Genomic DNA, 15,720 nt, shown 5'->3' on the forward strand with positions numbered 1-15,720 from the left:
TAGTAATAATAATATAAAACTTAAACCCTAAATCTATTAATGAGTATGTGTTACAACATAGCCTCAACCTACCTATTCATTACATTACGGTCCTAGCTTACCTAAAATTACAACACTCAAGAGCCCAATTCATTGGCCTTTCGGCACCCACCCCACCACCTACGTAATGCCTTGGGCTCCAACATAATAATGATAATGTAAAACTTAACAATTAACCTACCTATCGATACACTTACAACGTTTTAATTTACATTACAAGATTTTTCCTAGAATTACATTATTGCTCTTAACTACCTATGAAATTAAATTATTCTCAACCTTAGTAATAATAAATTAGAATGTGTAATGAAAATAAAATTACGCTCAAATACTAACACATGTGTTTATGTATGCAATTGTGTGCGTGTGTGTACTACGCTGATGCGTGTAATGTGGGTGCAAGAAAAATTAGAAGCGATAAACTTACGCTGCCTACCTATTCAACTACATTAGTGTTGGATGTTTCCTATCTTTCCTACCTACAATTAAAATTAGGCCTATCTAACCTACCTATATAGCTACTTAATGTAATTGTGTGTGTGTGCGTGTGCGTGTGAGCATTCTTACCTAATGTTAAATTACAGAGAAAAACAGAGAAAAAAAAATAAAACGTATCCCAGCCAGGCGTATCTTCTTTGCCACTGAATGAACGAACGTAGCCTGACATCTTCCACGATGAATTTCTTTGGAAGCTTCAACCTGAATAAAATGGATGAAATGGAAAAATCTTATTTATTTGACTAATTTAAATGAAAATAGAAAAACGAGCCGCGGTGAATTCCGCCGGAAAAGCCAGCCAACTGGCAAAAAAAAGAACCGCAAAGAAACCGTAAAACGTACCCCAGCAAGGCGTGCCTTCTTTGTCACGGAATGAACGAACGTAGCGTGACATCACAACGATTCTGATCGTCCACGATGAACTCCTCTGGAAGCTTCAACCTGGATAAATGAACCTGAAAAACCTAAATGAATGGTAAAATCTTATTTATTCAATTTAAATAAAAATAACCGCAAAGAAACCGACCGGTCGGCAAAGAAAAGAGAAAAGAAGAGCAAAGAAAGGTATCTATATAGGATTTATGCTCTATATAACTCTATATAACTCTATATAACTCTATATAACTCTATATAACTCTATATAACTCTATATAACTCTATATAACTCTATATAACTCTATATAACTCTATATAACTCTATATAACTCTATATAACTCTATATAACTCTATATAACTCTATATAACCATACATACTACCACATTCAATCAATAAAAATCCTATTAAAACCAGGAACCACCGCGTACCTGCTGAATGTATGATGTGAAACAAAACAAAAAAAAACACAAAACAAAAATCACACCACCAAGTAGAGTAAAAGAATAGGAGTCCCTAACCTACCTATGTAACTAAATTACCTTATGCCCTAGCCTACCTATATAATAAATTAATTTTTACCTCACCTACCTATGCTTCATTAACTTAACTCAAGACTCATGAAGAAAGAGAAAAAGGAGTAAAACAGAACATAAAATACTACCACACAAACAAAAATGATGTATGTATGTATGTATGAGCAACCGTTAAAGAACCCACCTAAAATTAAAAAAATACCACCTACAAACATTCAAACCACCTACAAACATGCAAACTCTATATAACTCTATATAACACTATATAACTCTATATAAATCTATATAACTCTAAATAACTCTATATAACTCTATATAATAAAATAAATAAAAATAAAAAAAGTTTAAAAATAAAATAAATGAGATCAGACAGACCGCTTCAAGCGAGGCAGAATGCTGATCTGATTTTCATGTTGTCTCAGCTCCTCTATTTATACTCGTTTCAACCATACATTCTCATCATTTCAATCATTCGCATCAGTAAAACACTTGTTTAATTTATATACTGCACTATTATACAGTCTTAACCACAATGCTAACCGTACTAAATTGAAGTCATCGAACGAACGCCTTCGAAACTTTCTGGTTGGCTGGTTGAATCTGCTATATTGCTTTTCATATAAACATATAATCTAATATAATATAATTTAATTATTTGTATACATGGATTCCAGTCACTTTATATATATATACATAATAAAAATTCATTATAAAAGCAACAGTAATCAGTGCTATATATGTAAGCACGCAGTTCAAATTTTTTGGGGAGAATTCAAAATTGTTTGAGACCACACCTTGCTTAAAATCAGATTCCAAGCCGAGCCAAGCCAAGCTGAGCCAATATGCATAGATTTATAAGCGCTTTTATGTTAAAATTTTGCTCGCTATATTATATATTTTATAAATTCATTATAAAAACAACAGTAATCATTGCTATATATGTACGCACGCAGTTCAAATTTTTCGGGGAGAATTCAAAATAGTTTAAGACCACACCTTGCTTAACATCCGATTCCAAGCCGAGCCAAGCCGAGCCAAGCCAAGCTGAGCCAATATGCATAGATTTATAAGCGCTTTTATATTAAAATTTTGTTCGCTTTTTAAACGAATATCCCAATATAACAAATTCTCCATCCTATTTTAACTTTCTTTGATGCTTTTTAATCAGTCAGGTTACGAAAATCATTATCGATATCACAATGAAATCAATTTGAAATTTTTTTTAATTAATGATAAAATTTTTAAATTGTTGATAAAAATAACTAGTATATATAGTGTAGTAAAACGTTTAAAATTTTTTGAGAGAATTCACAATAATTTGAGACTACACCATAACACAATTGTATAATTTGAATGTGTAAATACAACATTATAAATGTATTATAACTACGTGTATATATCTATCTATTTCTTTATTAAGTTCTGCCTGTGTATGATATTTTGTCAAATTTATTTGATAGGAATTGAATATAACCTTTATACCGGCTGATTAACTACCACGCAGTAATGCAGTAGAATAACTACTGTTGACACCATTTCCTCCAACGATTTCGCAACGAATTGCCCATACCATATAATTAGAATAAACTCTTTCAATCAATGTTTAAATTTTTATATTGTCATTTATTCTTTCGTTTTTGTTTCTGTACTAATTTTCGTGTCAGATACAATAATTTAGTTTTTAAGTAAATTTTCATTTTCGTAGCTATACACAAACATGCCTACCTGTTGCATTTAAAAATTGCATTAATAATAAATAGAAATGAGAAAATTTTTGATGCATCTTTTCACAGGTTTATTTTCAAATTAACTTCACATTAAAATAAATGTAACAATATTCCTATACTCATTGACTAGAACTATTTTGTTTTACAATTACATATATTTTATTTTATAGACTATTATAATTTATAATGCTATCATGGATTACCATTTTATTATTAAAACCAATACTTAAGAAATGCACAAGTTTCTGTAACAGTTTATAAAATTTCAGATTTCCTCAAAATGTAAAAATGCAAAACGATTGGATTAAGTGCGTCAGACAGGCAATAAAATAAATGATTTCAAATGGCTTCCATCAAAAAATGCAAGAATATGCAGTGACCATTTCTGTAATAAAGATTATAAGGGTTATGATGGAGAAAGGAAGGTAATGCTGAAGGAAGCATTCCCATGTTTTCAAGTTAGTTATATTTATAATTTTATATGTCATCAGTTACACAAGGAAGCAATTCACATCACCATTGTACATTGCAACATTCTTATCTATACAAAAAATATAAAATGCATTGAACAATATTCCATGTATTTTATTAAAACTTAGAAAGGGCATAATGACATTGTGAATAATAAACCCTGCTTAGGACTGGGATCATCATCATCATACCAATCACCATTACAAGTAGAGTCAATTTTATATTAATGCTTAACAATTTAACTAAATTGGCATAATCAAGTTTTTATATGAAATACACATCAAGTATTTAATGTAACAAATAAATTAACAGAAAAATTTCTGGAAAAGTTTAAAAAAATTAGAACATATGACTCTGATCAAAAATCATTCACGTTGACACTGCATTTGTATAGGCATAAGGCATATGATTATCTTTGGACAAATGGCTTTCATCTTCCTCACACTAGGACATTAAGAAAGTAATCTTGTCATACCTGTTCAATAATTTTAATAAGATTGTTTTAAATAACTATTCTCAATGTCATTTTATTAACACTACATTAAGAGGTGGCTACAAAACATTGATGGTATGCCTGGGGTGATTTCTACAAACCTTATTGACTAATGGTGATGGGGATCCTCTGGAACTGTAGGATCATGACATTCAATCTAGTCATGGATTGAGAAATCAATCCTTGATATATTTGATAACAAACATTTATTATAATATAAGAATGAAAAAAAGATGTAGGTGTAAGGCAAAATCTTATTGGAACTATTATTTTTAGCAATGTATGATTTATTTTGCTATTTATGACTTTATCCATTTTCAATGATACCGATATTTTTAATTATTATTATCCAAATTATACTCATGCCTATATAAATTAATTTGATTGTGGCTACTTCTATGCTTAATTATTTTATTTACTTGCCATAGGTATGCACAGCATTTAATAAATTAATGATAATAATTAATAACACAACATTCTAAGTGCATAAAATATAATAAATTAAAAGTACAATTTTTACAAACCTCATTGGTTATGGTGATGGGGATTCTTTAAAACTGAATGATCATGATCTAACAAGTCATGGATTGATGAATCACTGGAATCACACATTATCTTTAATAAATTTAATAACAACATGTACTACAATTTAAGAATGAGGAATATTTTGTAAAACATTAAATGAAAAAAAATTTAGTTTGTAAATTTTAATTAAATTGCAAGTTAGCTTGGAGAGTTTGAAGCTTGAATTGAACAAATTACAAAATTGTTTATTTTATAAAATTGATTGGTAAGTTGTTTAATATATTTATTTAATTTAGTATATTTTTTATTCCCAGACCTAAGCATTGTAAATAAAAATTTTAAAACCAATCAAGCAATAGAATTTATGATCTTAGGAACAAGTGCTGTTAGTCCTTAGTGTAGTAGTAGTATGTAGCAGTGTAGTGGTTGGTAGTTTCTAGTAGTCTAATCTGTTAATGTTCGTTAGTGTTATCTGTTATTTATTTCAATTAGTAATTAGAATCAGTAGAGTTTAGTTTTAGCTTAATTATTATGTTTAGTAATTTAATTACTAATTAGTCGTCGTTTAGTGTTGTTACACTGTAACAGTTACAGTTAATGAGTTAAGTGTTGTTGTTGGTGGTTCACAAAAAATTTTTTTTATTTAAAATGCAAAAAGATACTTAACCGTCATACAGCAATATCTATTCTAAAACAGCATCTAGTACCTTTTAAAACATTTTGAAATTTTAAATAAAAGCAATATTCCGAAATTAGTAAATATACGATCGTAACTTTTGACTTGGCGATAAAAAATTACCCTCCAATTTCCCTCCGGAAGTAAGCTCCTTGTTCGACCGTCAAAAATGAGCGAAGGCCGTTATATTTATTCTAATTATATGTGTATCATAATAATATTTGTCATTTAGTGTCATAATAATAGAAGACATAGTATTAGTAGTAATAGTAGTAGCAGGAGTAAAAGCTGTAGCAATAATAGTAGCCACAACAACAACAACAGCAGAAACTACAGCAACAGAATTAGTAGTAGTAGTAGTAGTAGTAGCAGCAGCAGCAGTATTAGTAGTAGTAGTTGTAGCAGCAGCAGCAGTAGCAGTAGTAGTAGTAGTAGTAGTAGTAGTAGTAGTAACCACAGTAGTATTAGAAGCAGTAGCAGCAGTTACAACAGTAGCGGCAGAGGCAGTGGTAGTATAGAAACAGCAGTAGCAGTAACAGCAGTTGAAACAGTAATAGTAAAACAGTGGTAGTAGTCAAAAATGAAAAAATAGACGAAAAAATATGCCATTCATGTTTGACAAACGATTAAGTCGAGTCGTGATGGCGGGCGTTTACAACCAGCGAACCAATTACGTTGACTTAAACGATGGTAATGATGAAGATGACGACGACTGTGATGATGGTTATAAAGATGATGAAGATGATGATGACTGTAACGATGGTTATAAAGATGATGATGATGACGACGACGATGATGACGAAGATGATGGCGAAGATGACGATGAAGAAGATGACGATGACGAAGGAGATGATGAAGATGATGATGAAGAAGATGACGATGAAGAAGATAATGACGAAGGAGATGAAGAAGACGACGATGAAGAAGATGACGATGACGAAGATAACGAAGGAGATGATGAAGATGATGATGAAGAAGATGGCGAAGGAGATGGCACTAATCAGATATATCATGCAGTATAAACAAAACGTTTAGCTCACATTCTACGCAGAGCAAATTGCTAGATACAAAACGACATGTACATTGTACAACGTATAATAAAATTATATCTATAACCCCCCAAATATTTTTTTATTATTTAAAAATTGGGTTATTTCAAAATAATTTCCTATTAATTTAATATTAATAAACTATAATTTCGTTATAAAAATTAAATTAAACGTTTTATTTTAATTAATTAATTAATCAATGCCTTTTAATTTGTCAAAAATATTTCTCATTAGTCCAGGCAATGTCAAAGGCAAAAATTATAAAACACGAAACTCAAATTTAAAAACTGGATTAGATTTAATTGCACTAATAATATTATTAAAAACAACAATTACCGCCTATAATTAATCGCAATCAATTATGAATGGTATAGCGGTAAAGTCTCTGGAACTTCTAGTGCATTAACTGCATTCAATTACAAAAAGATCCTGATCTGTTGTTGATGTTTCTGAAAAATATTGAAGAGATAATTGTTATAAATTATCAATATACAAATAATTAAATAAATAAAACAAATAAAACAAATAAATAATTCATATTTACTGGAAATAATTACGACAAAATAAGAAAAAATGAGTACTCCGACAGAATTTTTGACATTTTTTTAGAAATCATGGATAAGCTGGGCGTCAACATTTTTATCTTCTTGGTCGGTGAGATTTTGTTAACAATTTACTTTAAAATATTTTGTTTGTCGATGTTGTTGTTTTTCGTTGTTGTTGTTTGTTTGTTGTTGTCGTCGTCGTTGTTGTTGTTTGTTTGTTTGTTGTTGTCTCTCCAGAATTTCTGCCATCATCTTTGCAGTCTCCATCAGGCCCTCACTCAATTCACCCAGCCCTGCACCAAAATCATACCTGTCACTCGACTCCTACATGTTCCGACCTTCCATCCAGAAATGTTGAGTCGATTCTTCTGCCTCACAGCACAATCTGCATTGGTTTTCATTTATTAGGCCTATGCGTGTTCTGTAGTCCCGAAGATTCGTGTGGTGACCAGCTTTAAAACGGCTGATGTCCGTTCTTGATTGCTTGTCGAGTTTCTCTTGGCAGATATTAATGGCCTTTGTATACTCTTCGGAGCCATTCTGTACTGATTTCTATTGCTCTCCTTCCTACTTCATAGCTTCTACACCTGCGCTCGGCATGTACTGTGGTTTTACTGATGATGTCCGACCCCTTGTAAGCAGTCATTTCTGCTCCCCCTCCTTTTGTGGCTAGGTTCACTGAACCATCAGTGTATATTATGACGTCATATTTTTCCACCTCCGATATTACCTCTTTAATTACTCATCTTTTCTCCTCCGATGATGGGTTTTTTTCTGTTTTGGCCAATATGGTCCTGACGAGCTTGAGTTTCCATTTCATAATACTTGTACGTTTTTCATGAGCTCAGATACTGATTTGTAGTGTGCTGTGCGCCAATCCTTTAAATTGATGTGATGTGTAATTTCTTTTTCTGCTGTCTTCCTCCTGCTATCTTCTGCCGGCGACGTGAATCATGTGATGGATGGCTTTTTTCACCCAAATCTTGTCCAGTCTGGTTGGTTTCCAAGGGTTCTAGTTTTTGTTGTTTATTATCGTTATAATAATCATTATTAATGTTATTTACTGTTATTAATGTTATTTATTGTTATTAGTGTTATTTATTGTTGTATTTTTTAAATTTTGTTTTCAAAAGTTGAAAAAGCTTGAAATCAACATGAGATAATAATGAAATGAAATGAATGAATGATTGAATGACTAAATGAATAAAGGAACGAGCGAGGGAAGAAACTAACAAATGAACGAATGAAATACTAACTATACACACATGCAACCACACCAACCAATAAACAAACAAAAAAATATAAAATGCAACAATAACAACAACACCTCAAACAAAAATATCAAATAATTCAACAGTAAATTAACAAAACATAAAACAAGAAAACAATAATTCCAAAAACCTTATTCCACACACAAACACGAATCTTGTGCACAAATATAGGCACACAAACAGACAGGCATATATAGGCATACAGGAATAGGAACATAGAAGTATGTACACTCGCGTTGGAATGAATGGTAGTGTTGGGCGGAGAAATCAATACAAAATATACACACGCACTCTAACAACTTGTTGTTGGGTTTTGTACATCATGCGGTGTGTGCGATACTAAACACAACACACACACACACCACACACACAGACACACACAAACACAAACAAACACACCACACACACACACACGTTGTTTTACGGGAGTTTTACGGTTTGTTAAATAACTGTTATACAGGTACACACGCATTTATACCATTATTATTAACATCATTTGTCCTCTCTTAAATAACTTTCACATTTTGAATAAACACACATACATGATTCCAAACTAAGCAGTACTGTATTCATGGATATCCATGGATACGATACTATATCACTCACACACATTGCATGGGATACCCGGGGTAGGTAGATAGATATCTTACTTACAACAACAAGTCTAAACCCTTTAACCATTTTGCTCTCCCTTAAATCATAGCAATAAGGCCCTACCTAGTTATATAAATTTAAAATTAGAATGAAAAAAAAAAAATTAGAGATTTTCTACGATGTTTTATGTGCAGTATGTCTCCAGAGGTTTGAGGGAAAAAATATGTAAATAAAAAAAATTGCATTCATGTCTTGAGTGTGTATGCAGCTATGTTTGTATGTATTTGTATAGGTGTGTATCTTTATGTGTGTGTGTGTGTTGTATGTATTTGTATAGGTGTATATATATATATATATGTGTGTGTGTGTGTTTGTGTGTTGTATGTATTTGTATAGGTGTATATATATATATATATATATGCGTGTGTGTGTTTGTGTGTTTTTAGTTGTATAGGTGTGTATATTAGTATGTATGTATGTATGTATGTGTGTGGTCATCAATTATATAGTCGGGTGGTGAATAACATATTATTATTATTATACGCAAATAAGTTTAATTATTTTATACAATTCAATCATACATATACATTAACGTATATATATATATAATACAATACACATGTATGCCTGCCTATAATATGTATGTATATATATATACATATGTGTATGTATGTATTTATGTATGTATGAATATTCAAATTAGAATTAAACAGAGGGGGTTGGCACAACCCTGAAGGCCCCCTTTGCTATGCAAACTTTTCATTTCTAGCATACGTACCGGTTGTATGTTATTGATTATTAAAAGAGCATTCTCTTAGGAAAATGCACAAAGGATTGAAAGACAGAAAGAGGGAAAAAAGAAAGAAAGAAATTGAGAAAAAGAGAAGGAGAGAGAGAGACAGAGAAGAATATATGCATGCATGAATGAATGAATGTATATTTTTATGCCCCTATGTGCAATGTGCATGTTTGGGTGAATGATATAACGTTTTTGTTTATGTAGAGTATATAACATCCTTAAGAAAGAACCATAGGTATTATTATCATTATTATATGCTTTGCTGTTACTAATACTACAACTACCACTACTACTACTACTACTACACTAGTACTACTGCTACTACACTACTACCACTACTATTACTACTACTACTACTACTACTACTACTACTACTACTACTACTACTACTACTACTACTACTACTACTACTACTACTACTACCACTACCACTACTACTACTACTACTACTACCATTACTATTACTGAATATGTAAATTAGCAGTTTAAAATGTTTTCTTTCTCCCTGCTGTCTTCGTGAACAAAATCCTTCACGAATTTTTCGCGTTCCATTTTTTTGTTCTTTGTTTGAATGCAGGTTGTCATGGAAACGTCGGGCACTGTCGCGCTCTCACCATTACCAGCGACGTCATCATCATCATCACCAGCCACATCACCATCATCATCACTACCATCACCATCGTCATCATCACAACCATCATCGTCATCATCACTAACACCATCATCGTCATCATCACCATCTGTGATGAGGTCTCCGATGTCACTTTCCATTACACCTCATAAATCAAAACTTGAACTATCATCATCATCATCGTCGTTATCATTATCATCATCGTCATCGTCGTCACCTTCATCATTATCACTACCATCATCATCTTCATTATTATCATCATCGTCTTCGTCGTCATCGCCTGAATGCCAAACGAAAAATAAATACCTCAGGCAAGCCTTCCTATGCAGACAACGTGAGTTGTAGATTGGTTGGTGGGAGAGAGAGAAGAATGATTGGATGCATGGATGAGTGAGTGAATGAATGAATGGATGAATGAATGAATGAATGGATGGATGGATGGATGGAAGGAATGTGTAAAGGAATGGAGGAATTGATCTATACGGCCATTCAGATAATAATGGGCAGTGTTGAAAGATATGCCAATATATTGATGACAAGCAAATTAAGATGGGTGAGAGTAGATGAATGATTGATTGAATAGGTGAGTGATTGAACGAATAAAATGACTAAATCTGGATGAATAAATGCATGAGGGAAAGAATGTTTGAACGTATGATTAAATGAAGGCTTGATTGAGTGGCGAGTTAACTAATAAAATTGATTGATACTATATAAATGAATGATTGAATGAATGAATGAATTAATTAATTAATTAATTAATTACTTAATTAATTAATTAATGATTGAATGTGTGAATGAAGTAAAAAATAAATGAATGGAAAGATAGATGGATGAATAAATGAATGAAAATTTAAAACATTAAAATAGTCCATTAAAAAATAAATACCCCGCAGATGATTTCAAGAAGAAAATTTTTTCTCACGACCGCCACCAAAAACATCATTACCAGCATCAGCAGCCTTCGCAGCAACAGCAGCCACAGCAACGACAGCCGCAGCAACAGCAGCAGCGACCACATCAGCCACAACAACATCATCATCATCAACGAGTCCACATGGAATGCTCCAGGTCAAGTCACATTTGGTTCTACATAGCCCAGCTGACTGTTGTCTATGGAAAAAAATCTAACAATAACAACAGCAACAACAACAACAGCAGCAACAAAAACAACAACAACAATAAGAATAATACTAATATGGATAATAATAATAATAATAATACTGATGATAATAATCCCAAATCGAATTTTAACAAAAGATTTCTTTCTGAAATGACAACATCTTCTATAACAACAATAACAGCAAACAATAACAACATCAATAACAACAACAACAAGCATGTTAATAATAATAAAAATAATAATAATAATAAAAACAGAAAAAAGAATAAGGGCATTAGGAAAATGGCTGGCGACAAAATGGAGAGCGGAAATAGCAACCCTAATATCGATAGCGAAAATGACGTCATCGATGATAACAAAAACAAAAATAACAATAATAACACTACTGGTAATAAAAACAATAATAATAATAACAATTTTTGTATCACAGAGGTTGTTTCTAGAGCCTGTTCAAAGAAGCATAAGTGTGTCATTAATGCAAATGACGTCATTGAAATGCTCGCCTCCCATTGGTTGACGTTTCAGCTTGACCTTATTTATACTTGTGGTAAGTTGGTGGGGTTTTTGTTGTAGGATTTTGATGTTTTTTAGTGTTGTTCGTTCGTTCGTTCATTCATTCATTTATTCAATCAATCAATCAATCAGTGGCGAAATCCTACAGTAACTTCGTACAGCAAGAACTGACCTCCAAACTTCCCAATCCTTGTTCATTTCCGCTTTCGCCCGGAAGTAACCAAAAACTAAAAATCGCAAGCACTCGAGATAATAACGAAGCGCTTCATAATGCTGATTTGAAAATTGTTAACGTTGGAAAGAAACATAATAATAATAATAATAGTAATAATAATAATAATATTAATATAAACAAAAATAATACTAATAAAAACAATAGTATTAATAAAAATAGCAATGACGTCATCGTCAATAACGGAAGTGATGATAATGATGATGACGGAAAGATGATAAACAATGAAAGCAGTAAAATGAATTTGAGGCTTGAAAAAACAACATCAACAACAAAAACAAACATTATCGGCCAGACAGCAATAGATACATTGATGTTGCATAAACTACAAAACAGTAAAAATGACAATATCAACAACAACAATAATAATAATAACAATAATAATAATAACAACAACAATAATAACAACAACAACAATAACAACAACAATAATAAGAACAACAATATTAATAATAATAACTATAACATTAATAATGATAATAATAATTATAATAATAACAATAATAATAACAATAATAATAATAATGAACGTTCGTCAGAATGGAAGGCCGCGATGAAATGGCATTAACATTCCACATTGACGTCGGAGAATTCGTTTGGATGTACCAACTGTTTCAGAGTAAGTGAATGAATGAATGAATGAAATAAAGAATAAATAAATGAACGAATGAATGAAATAAAGAATGAATAAATGAATGAATGAACGAATGAAGGAACTAATAAATTATCAAATAATTAGCTAACGTAAACAAACCAACCAGATCACAGAGAAAAAATTCTTCTCTATATACTCTTGGCAATCTCAACCGGCCTAGTCCTAACACTACTGGCCATCATCTGCAAATTATCAAATTCGGCACATCACTACTCGGCAGCAAATCCCTGCTACCATGGCAACAACAATCAGTTCGCCCTCGACAACGCAACCCCTCAGTGCGCTCTTCCTATTGGCTACTACAAAAGCGGAGGAAGTCGCCTATTGGGTAACAAAAGTGGGTCATATTACTTACACGAGAACGCTGCTGCCAGCGACAATGAAGGCCGAAGAAGAAAAGTTTCAAGTTACAAAAATAAAAATGTCGTGGAATATTGCAACATGGCAGCGATTAAAAAATCTTTTTCCGGTTACGGAATGGCGGGAATTTTCGCGAGGAAACCGCGAATGCGTTCCAACGACTGCGAACTGTTGGCCGCCAAAACTAACAACAACAGCAACAACAACAGCAACAGCAACGTCAGATGTAACAACGTCAATGATGACGTCATCGGAACTGACTCGGCGGTGCAGTTAACCGGTTATAATCGCATCGATACATTACGCCGGCCGGTCTGTCGGATCATCGTACCGGAAAATGTTATAGCATCTCTAAACAACAACAGCAGCAGCAGCAACAACAACAACAATAACAACAACAACGTATTGCAATGCCATCGTCATCCGGATGGGTCTATCTGTCACTTGGTTCAACCACTCGGTCAGGACGGATACGGGCAACAACATTTTGTTGTCCACCTAGGCAACAGCAGCAGCAACAACAACAACGATGTTGTTGGTTTCAACAATTTTAATGTTGACGTCGCTGCTAACAACAATCAACTTGTAGCATTGCAACAGCTGCAACAAATGAACAACAAAACCGGCCAGCTCAATAACAGTCAAATCATATTAACACACCAACAACTACAACAGCTGAATTTGCTGAACGCTCAACAACAACAACAACTTTCCCAACAGCCGATCATGTTGGCGCAACCACAACAGCCACAGCAGCAACAACCACAACAGCCACCGCAAACTTCACTACTTCTACAAGCAGGTACGCCAGCTTTTTGGCTACAACAGAAGAAGCAATCCCTCACGTTGCAACAACACACACATCACTACCATCATCATCATAACCATTCGCAACAACAACAACAACATTCATGTTGTTCATTGGAGAGTCCTTGTGTTGCAGATAACAACACACAACAACTGCAACAACAACAACTGCAGCAATTGCCAATTTTTTTGCAGCCACAGCAGTTACAACCACAAAATCTCTCGCCATCACCATGCCAACAACAACAAATTTCCCCTTGTTTGTCACCGCAAGTTACTTGCATTAATTGTCAACAATTATTGCAGCAGCAACAGCAGCAACAACAACTGCAGCTGCCACAACAACAACAGTTACATCAGCAACATCAATGCATTAAGGAAGAACGAAAGGCGTGCTTTCCTCAACAAATTGATCAACAAATTCACCAGCGACAACACGGCCAACAACATTTTACTCTTCAAAAACAACAAACATCGCAACAACAACAACAGCAGCAGAAAAAACAGCAACAACCAGCAACAACAACAACAGCGACAATACAATCAACCCAAAGACAAATATTGTTTGCAGAACAATACAAACTACCCTGCTGTTCAACAAACAACAACAACATCAACTCTAACAACAACTTTAATGGCAACAACAACAACAACAACATTAATCGCAACAGCAACGATGAAAATGACAGTTGCATTGATGTTGTTGCTAGCGATCGTAATAAATTTCAACAGTCCGTTGCCCACACCGCAGAGAAAAGCAGAAACACCAACAACCTCATTACCACAGATGTATGTGAGAAACAACAACAAAATGTTGAACAGCAGCTACAACAACAACAAAATGTTGAGCAACGGCTACAACAAAATTTTGAGCAACAACGCCAGCAACATCAACAATTGTTCGACCTAATTCAACTGAACTCCCCGTCAAAGCTAAAAAAACAGAGTCGGTCGCCACAACGTGTCTATGAACAACAGCAACAACATCATCATCATCATCAACAACATCAACAACAACAATATCAACAACAACCACAGCCCAAACTGGAACACAAGTCCTTAGATTTATTAAACAACAACAACAGCAGCAACAACAACAACGATGATGACAACATGCTAAACACAGCTACGTACAACAACCTGCCAAAACTACACAACAACATCAACAGCAACATCAACAACAACAACAACAACTTTAACAACAACATCGACAACAACATCAACAGCAACACATTACAACGACAACACTTCTTGTCTCAGGCGCACATAAACCAACAACAACACAACGATCTTCCAAACGTTGAATACAATTCTCCGCGAAAATGCAGCAGCGTTGCAGACGTTCTTAAACCAGACAACGACGACAATGACACCAGTAACACGAACAAAGACATCAACCGCCAACAAAACAACATCAACAACATCAACAAAAAAAACGTAGACAACAACAACAGCAACATAGATACAAAATACTTCACCATATCTCGCCTGCAAATGGCCGCGGACAAATGCCGGATGTGCGAACTTCAACTTAAGGATGTCAGTTATCCCAATCCTTCTTTTCCTCCTCCATCTCCTCCTCATCTTTCTCATCCTCTTCCTCACCATCTCCCTCACCATCTCCCTCACCATGATAGTAGTTATCATCAACATAGGCACCACCACCACCAGAATGACGCCGCGTTTGAGAGTCGCTACGCTACGCTCCAAGGCTTCAGAAAGAAAAATTGTTGAGAAAATTTTAAATTCATTGAATCATTGAATTTTAAATTGGATAAATTTTTATATTTTATTTTTTTAAT

General features: G+C 33.5%; 2 protein-coding genes across 2 annotated transcripts; both read left to right on the plus strand.

Moving 5' to 3' along the window:
- Nucleotides 1-5,941: 5,941 nt before the first annotated feature.
- Nucleotides 5,942-6,361, plus strand: HELRODRAFT_179777 (hypothetical protein; the record flags this gene model as incomplete). Its single annotated transcript, XM_009028570.1, has 1 exon — nt 5,942-6,361. The coding sequence occupies one exon, from the start codon at nt 5,942-5,944 to the stop codon at nt 6,359-6,361; it is 420 nt and encodes a 139-aa protein (XP_009026818.1).
- A 4,318-nt stretch (nt 6,362-10,679) lies between these two features.
- Nucleotides 10,680-15,652, plus strand: HELRODRAFT_179778 (hypothetical protein; the record flags this gene model as incomplete). Its single annotated transcript, XM_009028571.1, has 6 exons — nt 10,680-10,781; nt 11,125-11,299; nt 11,782-11,898; nt 11,997-12,080; nt 12,644-12,715; nt 12,858-15,652. 6 exons carry the CDS (start codon nt 10,680-10,682, stop codon nt 15,650-15,652), a joined length of 3,345 nt encoding a protein of 1,114 aa, XP_009026819.1.
- Between the last annotated feature and the right edge of the window lie 68 nt (nt 15,653-15,720).

This window comes from Helobdella robusta, assembly GCF_000326865.2.
Source record: "Helobdella robusta unplaced genomic scaffold HELROscaffold_56, whole genome shotgun sequence".
Taxonomy (NCBI): domain Eukaryota; kingdom Metazoa; phylum Annelida; class Clitellata; order Rhynchobdellida; family Glossiphoniidae; genus Helobdella; species Helobdella robusta.